This window comes from Pempheris klunzingeri, chromosome 4, assembly GCF_042242105.1.
Source record: "Pempheris klunzingeri isolate RE-2024b chromosome 4, fPemKlu1.hap1, whole genome shotgun sequence".
Lineage (NCBI taxonomy): Eukaryota > Metazoa > Chordata > Actinopteri > Acropomatiformes > Pempheridae > Pempheris > Pempheris klunzingeri.
In genome coordinates this window covers 6,343,874-6,360,851 of record NC_092015.1, presented here as the reverse complement: position 1 = coordinate 6,360,851, position 16,978 = coordinate 6,343,874, and the positions used below count along the sequence as shown (strand labels likewise).

At 38.9% G+C, this 16,978-nt stretch overlaps 1 protein-coding gene across 1 annotated transcript in view; it reads left to right on the top strand.

The window, feature by feature from the left end:
* The window catches only part of gbe1b (glucan (1,4-alpha-), branching enzyme 1b), a 76,999-nt gene extending 60,021 nt beyond the window's left edge, over nt 1-16,978 (top strand). Inside the window, exons 15-16 of the mRNA XM_070829024.1 lie at nt 3,677-3,794; nt 14,068-16,978. Coding sequence (XP_070685125.1) covers nt 3,677-3,794; nt 14,068-14,130 — 181 coding nt within the window. The 3' untranslated portion in view covers nt 14,131-16,978. The remainder of the gene's footprint in view (nt 1-3,676; nt 3,795-14,067) is intronic.

Here is a 16,978-nt window from a genome sequence, read left to right as displayed (position 1 = left end):
TATTGCATACACAAAGTTGCATTACTTTTCTCTGCTGGTACTTACTCTGCCAGATATCATCCGCAAAGATCCTCATCAATCTAGAGGCTTAATCTGTGTTTCCAAATTTCGTTGCATTCAAATGGCGTAGAGAAATAGAGGAGCTGCTTGTCAGGCATTAAATGAAAACTTATTATTAAGGAAAACTTACTTTATTATAGTTTGAGTGAGTATATTTTTGTAGTTTCTCACCCTACCATAAACGTAAAAAATAACAAATAACACTCATCTGGTGACTATAATCTGAACACTTTATATGTGGAAACTTTAGGACATAAGTATTCTCACACAATCATAGTCTGGTTCAACAGTTCAGACAGCCAAGTCTACATTAGACTCCAGCAATTTAAATAAATACATTTAAGTAAATAAACCATCCCCAAACTAGTTGTGAAAAAAAGATTTATTGAATTAATGTTGGTAATAATCCCTTAAAGCACAGAAAAACTGCACAAAAGTGCGATAAGTGCGGTAGGTCAGAGTTGATCCAAGAAGTCAGTCTGTAAACTGTCATTGATGTTTGGGTAATAATGTGCTTTCATGCTTCAGTTACAGCTTCACTTCATGAATGGCATGCTATACTTACAAGTAAGAACAGGAGTTTATGTTTATGAAAACAAAACCCATATTATAGTAAACCCTAATTTTCCTTTTTAAGTTTGACCGCTGACAACAAGTTCAGCAATACATGCCTGCTGAGCACGCTGGAACAATAATGTTATTTCTGTATAAATGTATAGCTGTCAAGTTTTATTTTATGTGTAATGAATTTTAAGAAAAAGTAATGGACATGCCTTTATTTTGAAATAATAGTCTTTAAGGGTCCCATTTTACATCACTTTATGTGAGTTTCAGCTGCTGGCTCGCTAGAATGGTGTCTCGTTCTTCTGTGACAGAAACTGTTTTCACCATTTATTCCACTCTGATGTAACTTGGACCCGCTGAGCTGAATTTAGGGAAAAGTCAACTCTGAAAAGGCAAGATACGGTATTTAGAATGCCTATAAGGCCATGCCACATTCTTCAGATGTGCACACACATCTCGCTCAGCTCTTGTTCACCCACGCCAGGGTGCTATTACTTTCATAAAGCCAGAAAAAAAACCGACAAGCTGATGGAGAAACTAAGTGGTGGTTTGGTCTGCAATCATGGTCATGGCCAGATTGTGTTCAGGTCATCAATGGCTCTAATCATCAAGCCTCAGACTGCCTTCTTCACTTTCTGCTCATTGGGCAAAATTGATTGTGTTCTTAAATCTCCCCCTTTATTCACAGGGACTGTATCGATTACAATACTTTACAGCTGAACTGCAAGTGGTTGTTGCAGCCGTCTGTAGCCACTAACAAAGACGTAATCGCCCAAAGCTTCCAACTACCAATTTGTGCTGGTTTTCGCTTCCTTGCAGTCGAAGTTAGCAGGGGAACTCTGAATTACTGTAACTATGCCTCATTTCCAGCACGCTCTGTGCCACAGACATGCACACTGGAAATGCACAACAAGCAGTGTGAAGGTGCACTGTAGTGTTACTAGCGTTCTGAATCAAATATTTACAATTCACACACATTCCATGTGCTGTTTGAATGAGTTAATGTTGTGGTTTTCATTGTTCATGTGGGGAGGATTAACCTTTGAAATCACTCGTATCCTCAGTTTAGCAGGAGCCTTCCTGTATAACCCCTGAGAGAATATTTCCATATTCTTCTGATAGTTATTGTAAAGTCTTCATCGCAAAATGAGTTTGTTCTGTCAATAAAACGCCACAGAGGTGAGTAGAGCAAAGGACGCGTGCAGGCAGAAACAATGCACAGAGCAGCACTTCTTTTTAATCTTCAATATCAAAGCAGACAAGCAGGCAGCAAAAGCGGAATTTTCCCAGCTCTGGGGCAGAATGAGGCAGCGTTTGAGGATCACACTCAAACTCAAGAATATCGCCTATGGGGAGATAAGGTGATTATTCAGCCAGCCAATTAGAGGGCTGTTTGCATGTCTGCTGCTCTCTCCTGGTGTTTGTTACAGTACCACTCCTCACAGCTCCTGTGCCCGAGAGACAGGAGTAAATAATGCACTGCACAGATGTTTATGGGTATTTACATTATACATGGACATCAGGGCTCACTTGTAGGCTACTGAGCATTTCTGATTGGCATGAGCAAGGCTAAACTTTGCCTGGAGCAAAGTTTTCAGATGAAAGTATATATTTATGTACATACTTGTCAAAGTGCACTTTCTTGCATTTTAAATCTGGCTTTTAAAATGTCTTAAATATTTCCTCTGACATTAATAACAGCCTTGTAACTGATGCCGACATCCATCCTTTTTATTTTTTTGTCAAGCAACAAGATGGGACCGCACGAATGTCAAGCAGTTTAAGATGGGGAGGAGGAAGTCTCCCCGGAAAATGGTTTCATCAGGCAGACTCTGAGAGCTTTTTCCTAACAATTTAGATATCACATTAGTCAGTATTCTCCATTTACCCCTGCTGAAGGGCATAATTCATCATGTAATCGATTTGATCCTGCTTTTTTTTTGTAAAAAGGTGAATATTTGCCAGAGTCCTCACTGGAGCCTATTGCAAATTTCAGCTCTTTAGTATCTGAGCATCTAGATTCTGAAGTGCAGCAGAGAAATTGTACAGAAAGAATGAAGAAAAGGGGCCTTCACCTACACACACACACACACACACACACACACACACACACACAGTACAGACACCTTTACTATACATGATCAAAGGCAGTTATTCTGACTAGTCAACTGTCTCAGTGCTGCGAAGATCAACCACCACCCCGTCCCTCTCCCTGACATTTTCTATTATTTTATAACTTTGAATCACAGTGGATTCATCACACTTTTTTGACAATAAGCAGCTTATCAGTGGCAAAGTAAAAAATAATCATGTGCATGAGAAATATGTACTATGTTCCACATAAAGAATACTGTATTCCTCATAGGAAAAAGATCGCAGTTTTTAGATGTGCAAAACTGATAGTGTTTGTAAGGTCAGGACCAGACCTAAATAGAGGTAGAGATACGTTGTGTTGCCTTTTAAAAATACTAACCTGAGTGCAATGAATACCTCGGCAGTCGTTTATGTGCTATTTGCTTCTTACTTAGGTCCAATTGTAGTGATTTTCTCTAATTTTGACATTAAGTAGTTGTTATTTACCATCTCTTAAAAAAAGCCAGATTTTCCCCCTATGATTCAAAGTTGTAAAACAATAAAACAGACAAAGTCCTAGAAGAGTTGCTACTTTTTACAGACACTCTATTTTCGTGTATTTGTTGTCAGTCATTTGGATGATGTTTTGATTGAATTCAATATTTTTGCTTGGAATTCAATACATTAGACAGGCAGGCAGGATGGTTGTGCCATGGCTGAATCACTTTTGTGTTTATGTTCATTTCAGGCAACGTCCTCTTTGTCTGTTAGTGCTCCGCACTGTCACTTTGTAGTGCTGCGAAGGGGAGATGAATGCTGATGGATGTGAGGATTTCAATGAATATAAACCAGCTGAGCACTGCTAAACCAAGTCTGCACACTGAAATCACTGGTGATAAAACGTTCTCGTGTGCTTCTTATGTCTTAGATCTTATAATCTTGTTTCCCACTATTGCGCCTTAACCTCAATCTTCGTCAGATACGAAATCAAGCTGGATTCAGATGGAGTTCAGTATGGTGGTCACGGGCGGCTGGACCACAACACAAAGTTCTTCACAGAGCCCCAGCCCTTCAACGGTCGTGCCAACTCCATCCAGGTAAATATGTTTTTGACTCATCAAAGGTTGTCTTTTGTTTAACGCTTTCTCGTCCTAAATATGGAGTGTACTCCAATTATGAGTCCAGGGCTGCTGTAGTCGAGTCCAGTCTCTACACTGCTCTTTTTAATAACCTATGCTGTATCATCATCCCACTCTACATACTAATTCTAACATTGTTGGAGGATGTTGTATATTCACACTGACAAAGTGACAAAATTAAGTGTACTCAAAAATGTCAGTATGCATACTAAATGATTTTGGAGTGCGCTGTTGATGGATACCATTGTCCTACAATGCAGTGCCCATATGTAATGGAGGAGCTGAAAAACATCAAAAGCAGTTGTGGGTGGTGATGAGACAGCTCCGGAAATATGTCAGAAAATAGAAAATGAAGGATTACAACTTTGAACAAACATTTTTCTCTTTGTTGTGTCCAACTGTACGTTGCCTGTAGCGTTACAAAGTCATGTCAGGCATAATTTCATATTTTTCTAAAATGTACAAAAGGTGCATTTATTTCTTGTGTACTTACAGACACAATATTTTTAGCATAACATTTTGACTTGTCAGTTAAACAGGTGAAACCTCTCTGACAGAGGATATTTGGACATAGTTGTAGCAGGAAAAGCACATGGTGTAACCATTAACATTAATAATGACTTAGGTTCTATCAAAACGTTTCAGTTAACCGTAGCAATGAGTACCTGGATCCTGGCACTGACACACGGAAACATAACTCAGCCATTAATGTTTGTAGTTGCACACCAAATGTTCATTATATACGTGCACCTGGAGGATTAAAAAGTATATCAACTAGTCAACAGATGATGGCTGAATATTCAACACCAGAATATCTTCCTCCAGGACTTCCACAGCTGTAAACATTACTGAACATGGCAGCAGCAGACAGTAACCTCACATTGTGATATATTAACACTGCCATTCATGTGATTATTTGTATCCCGTAGACATAAAGCTAGGGCCCATTTGAACAATGCTCTGTAGAAATGCAGGATATGCATTGTAGCCAAGAGGAGCCTGTGAAGGCGTTATTTGAAGCAAGTATATTAGCAGATTAAAAAGAACAGAGCCATCATTAATGATATTAGTTCCATTTGTGTTTTGTATGACAAGTCAGAATATCTACTGTGATAGGCCTAATTATTATGCTTCATTTGCAGCACGACCAGCAGTTTAAAACAAGCACCATTACTCAAATGTGTCAGTTTCTATGCATTAATCAGGTGGATATTGATGGTTTTACGGTAGTTTAGTGTTGTGTTGTGTTGTGTACACACAACATGCTTGTAGCAATTACAATATAATGAGACATGCTGTTAGTATATTCATATTTTGGCCTTTTATGTTTCATTTTTGATTTCACAAATCAATTTAATTAGCCTGAAATTGAGTTTTTAGTGAGAGGATCCTTTAGAGGCATTCTAATGAGGTTTAAGTGTGTTGTCATGAAAGAGGGCTGCCTGTGCTGGCAAAAAGCCACCATCTCCCTGGTCTGGGCCTCTCAGCTTAACCACTGCTCTATAATTTAGTATCTTCCTCATTAATGTGATTAGTTTTTAATGAATCAGAATCCAGAAAATGATCAAATATGGCTGCCTTAAAAAAAAAAAAAAAAAAGGCCAGGTCCGTCTCTCAAAGGATGGTATCCATTGTTTGTAGATTCTCCACAGCAATAGGCTTTGATTGTCAATATCATATTTGGCTTCAATACATTTTACTCAGCTCATGCTGGCTGTTATCCTGCAGTCATTGAGCGTTAAGTGAATCTGGTATCTACAGTTCTTTCAGATTCTCCAGCAAACAATGTGCATTATTCATGGTGTTAGAACGTACCTTTTCATGTGCACAGCGTCAGAGAGAGGAGAAAAATATCTGGGAGAATGAACCACTGGGCTTCCATCATGGAGACTGCTTTAGGCTAATAGCATGAACTAGGTCGGTCCTTGAAATATAGAAAGAAACACTGATATGCATTTTAAGCAGAGTGCTCGAGGATCTTCCTCATGTTTGCCTCCTTTTTTCCTGATGTAATTTTTTCTTGATTAAAATGCTGAAAGGCAATAAGATGTTTATGAATAAGGTCAGGGATGAATTAGGGAGGATCAGCGCCGACACTCTAACTGTAACTCTGTCTGACTGCGTGTGTTAGATCTTATGTTAATGAGTCCAATTAATGTGTGAGGACAGTGATATCTGTGAAGTGGTCTGCGCAGTCATCCTCCATGTCCTTCTGTGGTTTTTCAGTTTATTTAGTAAAATAAAAAATATCTCAAGGCAGCACGCTTAAGCTGTATCAGTTAGTACCAGAGTTGACATAGCACCTGATGAGGTGTTTGTTTATCCGAGCTCAACTTGAACCCCCTGAGATCAATCCTGCAAGTGTTGCTGTTAATGGATAGAGGATATTACTCTATATTAAGAGTTGGGTGGAGCACTTTAATGTATGAAAAATGTGTTTGGCAAAGCTCACACTCTATTTAGAACATCAATTCAGGATTATTTAACCCCGGTTAAAAAGGCTCGTCCTCTTTCACACAGACAGTGATCCTCTATCGTATTAGCTTAGGTTTCATCAGTAAAGGGCTCAAATTCCACATTCTCTTAAATCTTTTCAAACTCTTATTAATTCAAACACCACTGCTTCACCCATGTCCCTCGTGGCCAAAATGTGAAGTTTAGTTAACAAGTCATCTGCTAATGTTGGCGCTGTCATGGATTAATGGGGAATGAAAGGGAGTGAGAGGAAGGAGAGAGAGGGGGGGGGGGTTGGTTGGGGGGGGCAGGGTGTGGACCATCCTGCATTTACTGTATCTCCTTTATAGGCTCCTTCATAGAGATTGCACAGTGAGACTGTAAAAGATGCTGCTTCCCCACCTCCTCTTCACATCTACCTGGTTATTAGGAAAATAATCAGACAAGAGCCTCTGCGGGGGCTGCAAAAGGTGCCCACACCATCCAGGTTTTATTTAACAACTGTTGCTTTCAAAGTCTGTGCAAACTTCTTCTCTCCTGTCTTTTTAATGGGTCCTTCAGTTCTGCAGCTTCCTAATTACTGAGCAATAATAAACTCTAATGTTCTCCAAGAATGCATCAGTCCTCAGACTGAGAATGCATATAATTGAATGCAGAGGTGTAGTGCTATTTGTTCAACTACCAGAGCACACCTGTGATGTGCCATGATGGTTTATTTGTGGCTTGTTTCGAATGCAATGAAACCCCTGCTCCTACTTTGGCAAGTGTACATCAATTAGTCAACTCGAACTGACTACATGATCAGATGTTAGATTGACTTAATGAATAGTTTCATCGTGTTGAGTATGTTACGTGGCAGCCAGTCAAACATCTGGCTAAGTATTATGTGGCAATACCATGGATGTATGGGTGCTGTCAGGGCACGCTGCTCGTTTATCCCTCTACGTTTCCTTGTTCCATACAGGTGGGTAGAGCGCCATCCTTTCTCCAGCTTCATCTCCATCTCTGTCTGTCTCTTTCCAGCCTCATGAGCAACGTGCACAGACTTTTTCAGGGGCTGGTGCTGTAACTTGAAGAAAGGGCAAAACCCTTTCTTCGGCACACATATCCCCCGACCACCCCGAAATGATAGGCCCTGGAGCACATAACCAGTCTTGCAAAAAGGGCACTCATCTAGTCAGAGGCCGAAAGGGCAGATGCTTGAGCATCACCCTGGGCCTACCTGTGCACATGCCTGTCCATCTCTGCCTGTCTCTCCAGCCTCATCTCCATCTCTGCCTGTCTGACCGTTTCCATCTTCATCAGCCACGCATTTATTTTCAGCTATGCTTGAATAAAACGGGCATGAACGGGCACTGTTGTCAGATGTTAAATGACATGGCAATAGATAATCCTATGTATTCATGTGAATGAATAAGAAAACAGCAACAACATTATTATTTAGTCAACATCATCAAAGCTAGTTAGCTAGGTAGCATGAGTAGAAGTCAGCCAGCGTGTGCCTGGTGGCAAGTAAGTTTATTTATTTGACAACATCATAGTACATTTTTACTTTTTAGCTGTTCCTAAAAAAATCAAAGGATGTAAATGTCAATATGACAACTGTGATCATTCATTGTTTTTATTGGCTCTCTTGCATGACATGCGCTTGGTTCTCACAGCAGCTTCTGCATTGTATTCACAGAAATGCTGCATACTGTAGAAGGCATTGCAAGGCTGTTTCAATTTTATGCTGTTTCAGTTTGATTTAATTTGAAGAAAGAATGGCTTAATTTTTTATATGAAACCTTAACATTACAATAAACACTATGTCCTACATCTTTTACTTTTACCTTAATTTATTACAGGTCAACTGATGTATAAAGCATCAGTAAAGCAATTAATCACCATTAGTAAAGCTGTTAGTTAGGACTTAAAAACCTTATTTGAAGGTGGTGCCACAAAAGTACCAACATTTTTTCATGGTTGCTGTTAAGTAAGTTGTAAGTCAGTAAGCAGTTAAAGTTTAAAGTATCTTCTACACCTAAAATAAAACAATCTGCATTTATTCTTTCGTACTAATTGATAAGATCCATGTGAGTGACTTGTTCAAATTAAAATGCTAATATCAGTCTTGGGTTGTGACTTGGCATAATGGGGAAGGATATTATTAGTTTTAACAGCAACTATTAAATAGACCAGTGGTTCCCAAAGTGGGTGTCACGGCACTCCGGGATGCCTTGAGGACAGGCCAAGGGTGCCGCAAGATTTATCATATTATTTATTTATTGTGTGTTGTAAATTTAACTTTAGAAAAAAACAAAACAAAAAAACAATGAATATTAAAATCACCACATTAAAAACTCTAATTTGCAGTTATACCGCAGCTAATGACACCTCATGGTTTCCGGTTGTCGTAGCAACACAGCAAATTTTCTGGGTCAGTTTCCCAGGAGCTCAGCAGTCAGAAAAATAGTGATCATTCAAGTAAACAATAAAAAAGATTTACATGATGAGCAGAGCACAAAAGATTCTGATACATATCAGCAGGACACTATTTAAACTTTTGTTGTTTGTCTTTGTGGACTTTAAATATGAGCCCATTTTAATTTTAGAGAAAGAAATCATTTAAAATATTAGTGTATTTATTGGATTTGTGTCTGCTTAGTATAATTTTTATTGTGATTCCCTCTCACCCCTCTCATAACACTGTATGAGTAAAACAAAAAGCAATAAAAACCCACTGCGCACTATCTGCTCAGCACAGACACAGTTAACGATTAACTGGTGAACAGTGTGGAGCATTGTGAAGGTTTTTTTTAGGAGTTGGTGGAGACCAAAAACAGAGCTAAAAGAGATTGAATACTTGACTTACAGTCATCAGGTAGCAAGAAATAAAGACTCCAAATGAAAGCCAATGTTGTTCTATAACTGCTGAATGTAGAAATAAAATATGAGTTTGCCATTACAGCTTAAAAAGGTGATGATATGCCAATACTGTATTCACAACTTGCCCCTGAGTGTCTGAAAAGTCCAAAGTAAGATAAGAAAATAAAAGTTTCAGTGCACATACTGTGTATGACTGTTATGTTGAGGAATGGTGGCTCAGGGGTCACGACAAAAATGTTCTTTGAAAGGGGTCCGTGGTTTGTTTGAGAACTATTAAAACAGACAATACTCCCAGAAAGAGTAAGAGAGAATAGACAATGAAAAACACTCTATTCTCCTCATGCAAATAAATAAAAAATGCTGCAACTAAGCACTCGTCTGAGTGAACTGACAACTTGATACACTCAGCAGAGCATTTCTATTAGAATCCTGCACATCAAGAAATGGACTGCTATTGAATGATTGCAATTTCTTCATTTAGAAACACAAAACCTTAGAAAATGTCATGGTCTACATTTCCCCAAGTGTTAAAATGTATTTTAGGTTAACCTCTCCTGGTATTTGTCACATTTACAGTTTTGTTTTAGTGTTAAAATGTCATAGACAGAACACTAAAAAACACTGATGAATAATTAGCCCCTTCAAAACCTATTAACTTTGCATGCATCAAAAGGGTTGTCTGCTTTGGCAGTTTCACAAAATGAAATTAAGCTGAAATATGGAAGAAAAACAAAGTGAGGGAAACTTAGCAGACTTGTGGCAAATGATCAAAAGACATACATTCCCATCAGAAACATCTAAGTCCTGATGCTGAAGTGTGAACTAATAGAGTAAAATAGTGACAGGATGTTGAGAACCTTCTTCACACTTTACATACACAGTAAATCCTTGTACACATGCTGTGTATACTGTATGAAACCTGTACACTTGCTGTGCACAAGTAAAACCTTGCATTAAGTTATAAAGGTTAGTATCTGCTTATAGTATGTGAAGCAGATGTGAAATGTGAAGTGAAATAATCCATTTTTTTATATTCATTTTAAATTGTTTAGAGTGTAAATTTGCAGCCTGGGTATCGTAATTTTTGTCCTTTTTTCCTGTTAGTAGAACATAATAAATTGTATATCGTTTGTGAATGCAACAGAAGCCAGTTTCAGCATTCCAATAATCAATGGGAATGATGGCCAAAAGTACAAAGACTAAGACCCAGGCTGTAAAGAGAAACTGATTTTAGCCTTTAATTGAGTCTTGACTCAGTTAGCCATACAAGTCAGGTTCGTGTTGTTAGTCAGATCCTCGGCCTGCCTACAACCTGCAAGTGCTTAAAGGGAGTTGATCCTTGTTAAGTGAGTAATGGAGCCAAGCAGAGACATGTCTGGAGACTTAAAGTGCACAGGTAGTGAGGCTGTGCTCTTGCCGGTAAGCCAGGTCAGGAGACAGAAACCTAGCGGATAATATATTCCTGTGAAGCACCTCATGAATCCTTCATCAGTGTGTTTGAACACTGATCAGATTGAGTATTAGCCCGAAGGCTGGACTGTAGGCTCTTGAAGTGAGTTGAAAATCCCAATTCTCACATGAGAGTGTGGTGCGCAGCAATAGAAGAACATCCATAACACAAAAGAAGTTTTAAAAAAGGACAAACTGCCTGGTCTAACTCTCTACTAACATCTACTTCGAAAACAAACTGCTTCGCTTCTTCTTTCTCTCAATTTGCTTTGCTGCTCTGATATTAACATTTGGAACAAATTGTCAGATTTGCAAAGGTTCTGTTGTACTGTAAAAGCTGTTGGATCCGACAGTTAGTAGTAACTGCTGTTGCTCGGATCTGAAATGTGGCTTCTGAGTGTCTGCCGAAGAAGTGGTAAACACCTACTCCAAGTGACTCATGAGAAAGCTGCAGAGGCTTCATGGACATATTCAAATCCAGTCAGATGCTAGACGACCAGGGCTGCTTGTTGTTTTCACTAAACGTTGGTGGCAGAATTTATGCCACACTGATGAGAATTCTGTCTGACATTATGCCAGAGAAATTTACATTGATATTGGGTGACTGGATGTGTGAACTAAATTGGATCATAACATATGTTAACCAGGGATGTGAAGTCATTAGCGCTGGGAGCAGGTATGGATTTATAGCTTTTAATATGAAACTGTATCAGTAAATAGCTGCTATTTGTAAATGCAAATAGCCTACAGTCAGGGATGAATTATGAGACAGTGGGCCTACATAGAACTAAAACACCAGACTGAAAGAGACACAAATCTTTTAAAAAGGACTAAGCCATGTCATTGGTAGTCACTTTGTGTCTTCTATATGCCTTTTTGTCGTTTTGAAGTGTCTATTTATGGTAATTTTGCATTTCTTTGTGATTATTTTATGGCTATATGTCTTTTCTGTAGTTGTTTAGTGCCACTTTGTGGTTGTTTTGCACATATTCTTGCAAAAAAAAAAAAAAAGAACAATAGATGTTGTCATTTCATACAGAAGTTGTTACTCACTGAGTTGAGCAACATTTGCTTTCACAAGCAGTCCCACACATCGTTACTGGGATGTCTGGTTTTGATGCATCAATTCCCTTAATCCAAAACTATTTTCACATTCAATGCTCTTGAAACTCGAGGTCACTCACTGGTAATTTAACTTTTCAAGACTTTTGAAGCAATCTGGTCTTTAAACTATGTAACAGTGTGTGTGTGGTTTTTTTTTAAAGAAGACAGATTCTAACAAATTCTACCTCTTAAGGTGTCTTCAGACAGGAAGCAAAGCAAATGTTCTCTTCCCATTATTTGATATCTGGCTGCAAATACCCATGGATTACACAAGCAGTCCAATGTACCAAGTGTACAGACATAAGGTGTAAACTAGCTACCAATGGATACACAGACCACCATACAACCAATCTTGGACTGTTAAAACATTTTCAGCTTGCATGGATGTGCCTCCATTTGAGCCTCAGCAAGTTTGTGTCTGATCGTGCCTTTCTACTGACTTGGTATGCATCCTCGCCTTCTCTAAAATTCGCCTCAGGTAGTGTCTGAAAACAACATTACCAATGTTGTTACATCTATGATACTCCAAGAAGCTGTTTCTAAATATTAACCACGTAGTACAATGTGATATAGTGCGATTGGGACTGTGTGTGATCAGATAACTTTGAACCACAGTGTCACTCCTTGGCGCTATTCCCACGGGCCATTTTGTTTTAGCTCGGCTCAGCACAGTATAAGATGATCCTCCCGTCCTGCGTTTGATGAAAATGTTTCTGACTAAAATGTTACATAATCAGAAACATTTCATCTCTTTCTTAATTGTGTCTAGTCTGAATTATTAGTTCTAATGGGTAATCCAGGATGTCTAATTCATAAGACCTGCATGTTGTAAGGAATAATATGTTAATTAGAATGTCTTCCACTAATTGCTGTGCCAACACTTGGGACTTTCTGCTGCTCTTTGTTCACAGATTGATTTAGAATTTGTCACTATTGCTATCTATTTGGTGGAAATAAAAGATGTTGACATATTCCAGGTTAGGCGCAGTGGTAGCTTTTGTCTAAACAGGTGCAGTGATTCATTCTGCCTTCCTTTCTCTCTGCAGTGCTTCTGCATGGAGACTCTCCCACTGTGACTGTTTAATTAGTCACCAATGTCTGTGTCAGTGTTTCAGCGCCGGGCTGCTTGACTCCCTCGGTGACAAACTGTTGCCAAAGAAACACATCCACAGCAAGCTCAGATCCACTGATGCCGAGGGGCGGCTTGAAGAGTTCAGGGGGTGATTGAATTGTTTACAGCTCTGCTCTCTTTTTCAGTTTTCTGTTGGGAAATATAGCATCATTTATGTCTGCTTGGCTTTTCCTTTGGCATAAATCTGAAATGACTAATGGTACACGGTGGCTCCTTGCCTCGGAACGACACTCTGAATATCAAAAGGATTGATCAAAGACTTTATTAGCTACACCGCTCCAAACTAACACCCTCACTAAGATTTCTTTGTACTGTATATATAAGGAATCTGACATTTCCAGGCTTGGTTCTTTTTTTTTTTTTTTCCATGGTGTGCTTATTTTTTGCTGACATGTTTTCTTCTTCAGACCGCAAAAAACTCGGGAGATTCTTTTAGCTCATCTTATGCCCACTGGCAGATTGTATCTTCACAGAATCTCAAATTTACAGTAGATGCACAGCCAATATGTAGAGATGATGAAACACAGAGTTATTGCATTGATTGGAGAGTTGAGAATTGAAAATTGGGATTCTTCTTCTTTTTTTTTTTTGATAAGTTTCGATATATTGCTCATTTGGGGATTGTTCACTTGACTGCGCAAGCTTTGAATGAAATGTAATGTTAATTATATGAGTGTGAGACTCACTAAGTCACTGATGAAGAAATTTGCAGCACCAACTACAGCTCAAAGCTTTAAAAAAGATTCCACGGCACCAGCTCCACAGGCACAACTTGAAGCACATCTCTCCTCGCGCAGATCTGCTGACTCCAGTGCCACCCAGAGGTCTTAATGCAGCTGCAAATCTGTCACACTTTGATTATACCTCTCTAACCTTGACGGCCCTCTTTGATCAGGGCTGTGGTTTTTGTTTACTGTCTCTTCTGAGGATCTGAATATCCCTGTAAATACACCCCCATCCTCCTCTCCACCGTCCCCGTCTTTTTACCTCCTTCTTCTCTTCTTCATTTAACCGTCATGTCGACCTTGATTGTGAGAAGCGATCACGTTTGATCATCAAGGCACCGCCAAGTGCCTCCATGTCTGACTTCTAAAAAGGGATAAACCTGAACATCCAATAATCTTCTAAATCAGTGATCTCGTTAGCACCATTAATCTTCAATTGTCATCTCACTTTTCTCCCTACTTTTTTCCCTCCCTTTGTCTCTTTCTCTTTCTCTCTTAGGTCTACATCCCCTGCAGAACAGCTATTGTCCTGGCCAACGAGGAGATAGATTACTGTTATTAGAGGATGATTGTCTCCACAGAGACCAGGATCGAGAATGGATTCCAACCTCAAACTGAGTGTTAACAATCACCTTCATCTTAAAGTGTCAACCTTGCACACCACCCAAACCCACTTTCTGTGTTCAAGTCTTTTTCTAAATGATGAAAAAAAGCATTGTGAGCTTGTGTGCTTTCAAACACCATCTGCAACCTTAGATGCTGTGTAACCCCATTTACTACAGATTGCTCCATTTGGGAAGCGTCCAACCTAACCAGCAGCTAGATGCTAAAACTTAAAACCCTGCCGAGTCCATCCAGCACTAGCCAGCAGCCATTTATAGGCCATGTTGAATTTGGCGTGTCATCTGAAGCACATGACCGGAGACTGTGGCAGAGGGAGGCAATACTGCAAGCATTCAAACGCGATAAAAGCTCAGAGATATTGAGAATATTTTGTTACGTATGTTGAAATACATTTTACTTGGTTTAATTATTGTCTATTTAAATACAAATAATGTTATGGTGTCAAAGATACAAAGAGACAGCACTTGAAAATCAAACCGTCCAGGTAATTAAACACTGGTGATCTGTCTTTGTCAATTGCATTGTGAGACATTGTGTGTATGAAAATATTGTAATTTGTACAGAGTAATAAGATGCTTTGAATTAATATACTTTTAATGGGTATCTAAAACAGTTGTGTTTGAATTGATGCAGCTATTGGGAACATTCATGTGGTTATTTATGACCTTGTTATTAAGGCAGTAATTTGCAGCGAAAGCAAAGTGATCAAATCACCTAACTTGGATTGTTCTCAGTGTGTTGCATAATGCAAGTGATGCACAGTTTTCTTCTACAGCAGGTCACATTAAAATAGTTCATGCCGTGAATTTCACTGAACTCTACAAGCTGCTAAGTTGACACAGATGATCATCAAATCATTTTGTGTGGGAGAATTTTGCATGTTCAGTGTGACTCACACACACCTGACTACTAAGATACTGTGATTTATGTGCACCATGTTCATTAGCTACGGTAGCATTCCCCTGGGGTTATTGCAGAAAAACACAGAAACAGCCTAAATTCACTCACAGAACAACATGGTGCCTCTTCCAATTAGATGTGACTTTTGTGACTCTTGTCTCAACACACTTGATGATTGAACATGTCAAAGAACAGCTGCAATGCTCCTCCTTTGTTCCCCATAGTCGTTATGTGAGCAGGTTATTGATTAACTAAAATGCGTACGAACCGAGGAACATCACTGATGATAGGTTTTTGTGACTACTGAACTCACTCACTCACTCACTCACTCACTCAGGCAACATGTCATTAAAATGGTCTTTCATACAAGAGGTTCCATCTCTTCAGGTTATGTCTTGCAAGAGACTGATCTATTTTCAGCCTTTATGTTCTTTTGGTTTCCATTCTCCTTCTAAAAGTCCCTTGTTGCTATATGAATGGATGCCTTTTCGATAATTTTCTCTACTCTCTGCATGTTTTATCAAAGACATACTGTTAAAAGTGAAACAAGAGCTGATTTGGGGCATCCAAGATAAAAGCCTTGATTTACTGTCGTGGATGCTGTAATTCTGTGATCCACACCTACTGCATTAGTACAGATTCTCAGCCATTTAAGCAGTATATTTTTGATAGGTTTTGATCTGCCTCCCCTGCAGCTGAGGAAAACACATCTATATTCAGGGCCATCCTCCTGTGTTTAGCCAGAAGTATCATGAACATGTCGTTTCTTTTTGTATAGCACCAAAGCATTCAAAAATGCCTTTCTCCACCTCTCGAAAAAGCACAGAGAGGATCACTCTGCATAAATTTCAAGCGACGAGGTTGTGAGACTGAAGTGGAGTGTTTAATCATCCCTCATCTGACCCAATGTCATTGTCTTTTTATCACTGCCAAACTAAATTGTCTGCATTTGTTCTCAAAAGTAAAATTGATGTCTGATACACAGTAACTACTGCAGCACATTTCTTTCATTATTACTAATGATAATGAATCAGGGCCTGTCCAGCCACAAGAACAATGTGGATGAACTTCATGTGCAGTCTGACTACTGATTTTGTCCCATTGCACACTTATGGAAATGTAGAGGCTTCTGTATCCGCCGGAGTATATAGCGATGGTACTCTGTCACCGAGTAGTTGAAACTGTTCTTCTTTGTTCTGACAGTCATTCTGATTTTGGATTCAAATGTTTCCCATCGGTCAAATTCATCCATCAGTGGAATTCCTACAAATGTATGAGGCAGCCTACAGCCAAAAGATGTCTCAGTTCACTTAGATGTTAAATTTACACTGTAGCCTTAAGTGCATCAATTTTCCAAGTAACTGTTATAAGAGATGCTACAGGGTTTATGGTTAACCAAATATTCTATAATTCTAACAAGAAATGATTGACAAAATTGCACCTCAACTGTCCAGAAAGAAGTATTATCTTATATGAAGAGTAATTATCTTGCAGTCACGTTTTTGTTGTTTCTTTGTCTTCATTTAATCATTATTTTAGGTTAGTCAGGCCCCAAATATAGTCGGTTTTATTTCTTTTTTTTTTTTTTCAGATTTTATTTACTGTATGTAATGTGGTGGAATTTGTTTGACCTTTTAGCAATTTAAGCTTTGCTATCTTAGTGCTTTTCACCACCACCAAGACACATGAGTAAGAATGAGTAACACACCGTTGATAGTGGTAAACAAATAAAGGGAAAGACTACAATAAATCAAAAAATGAACTTTCATTTTGCCTTTAAGAGCAGATTTAAACCTGTTTGAAGAGCTGCCATATGGGTCCTGTGAACTGTGTGTAGCAGAATACTGAGCCAGACTTCAATAAAGAAAGCCCTGACATCTGTGGAA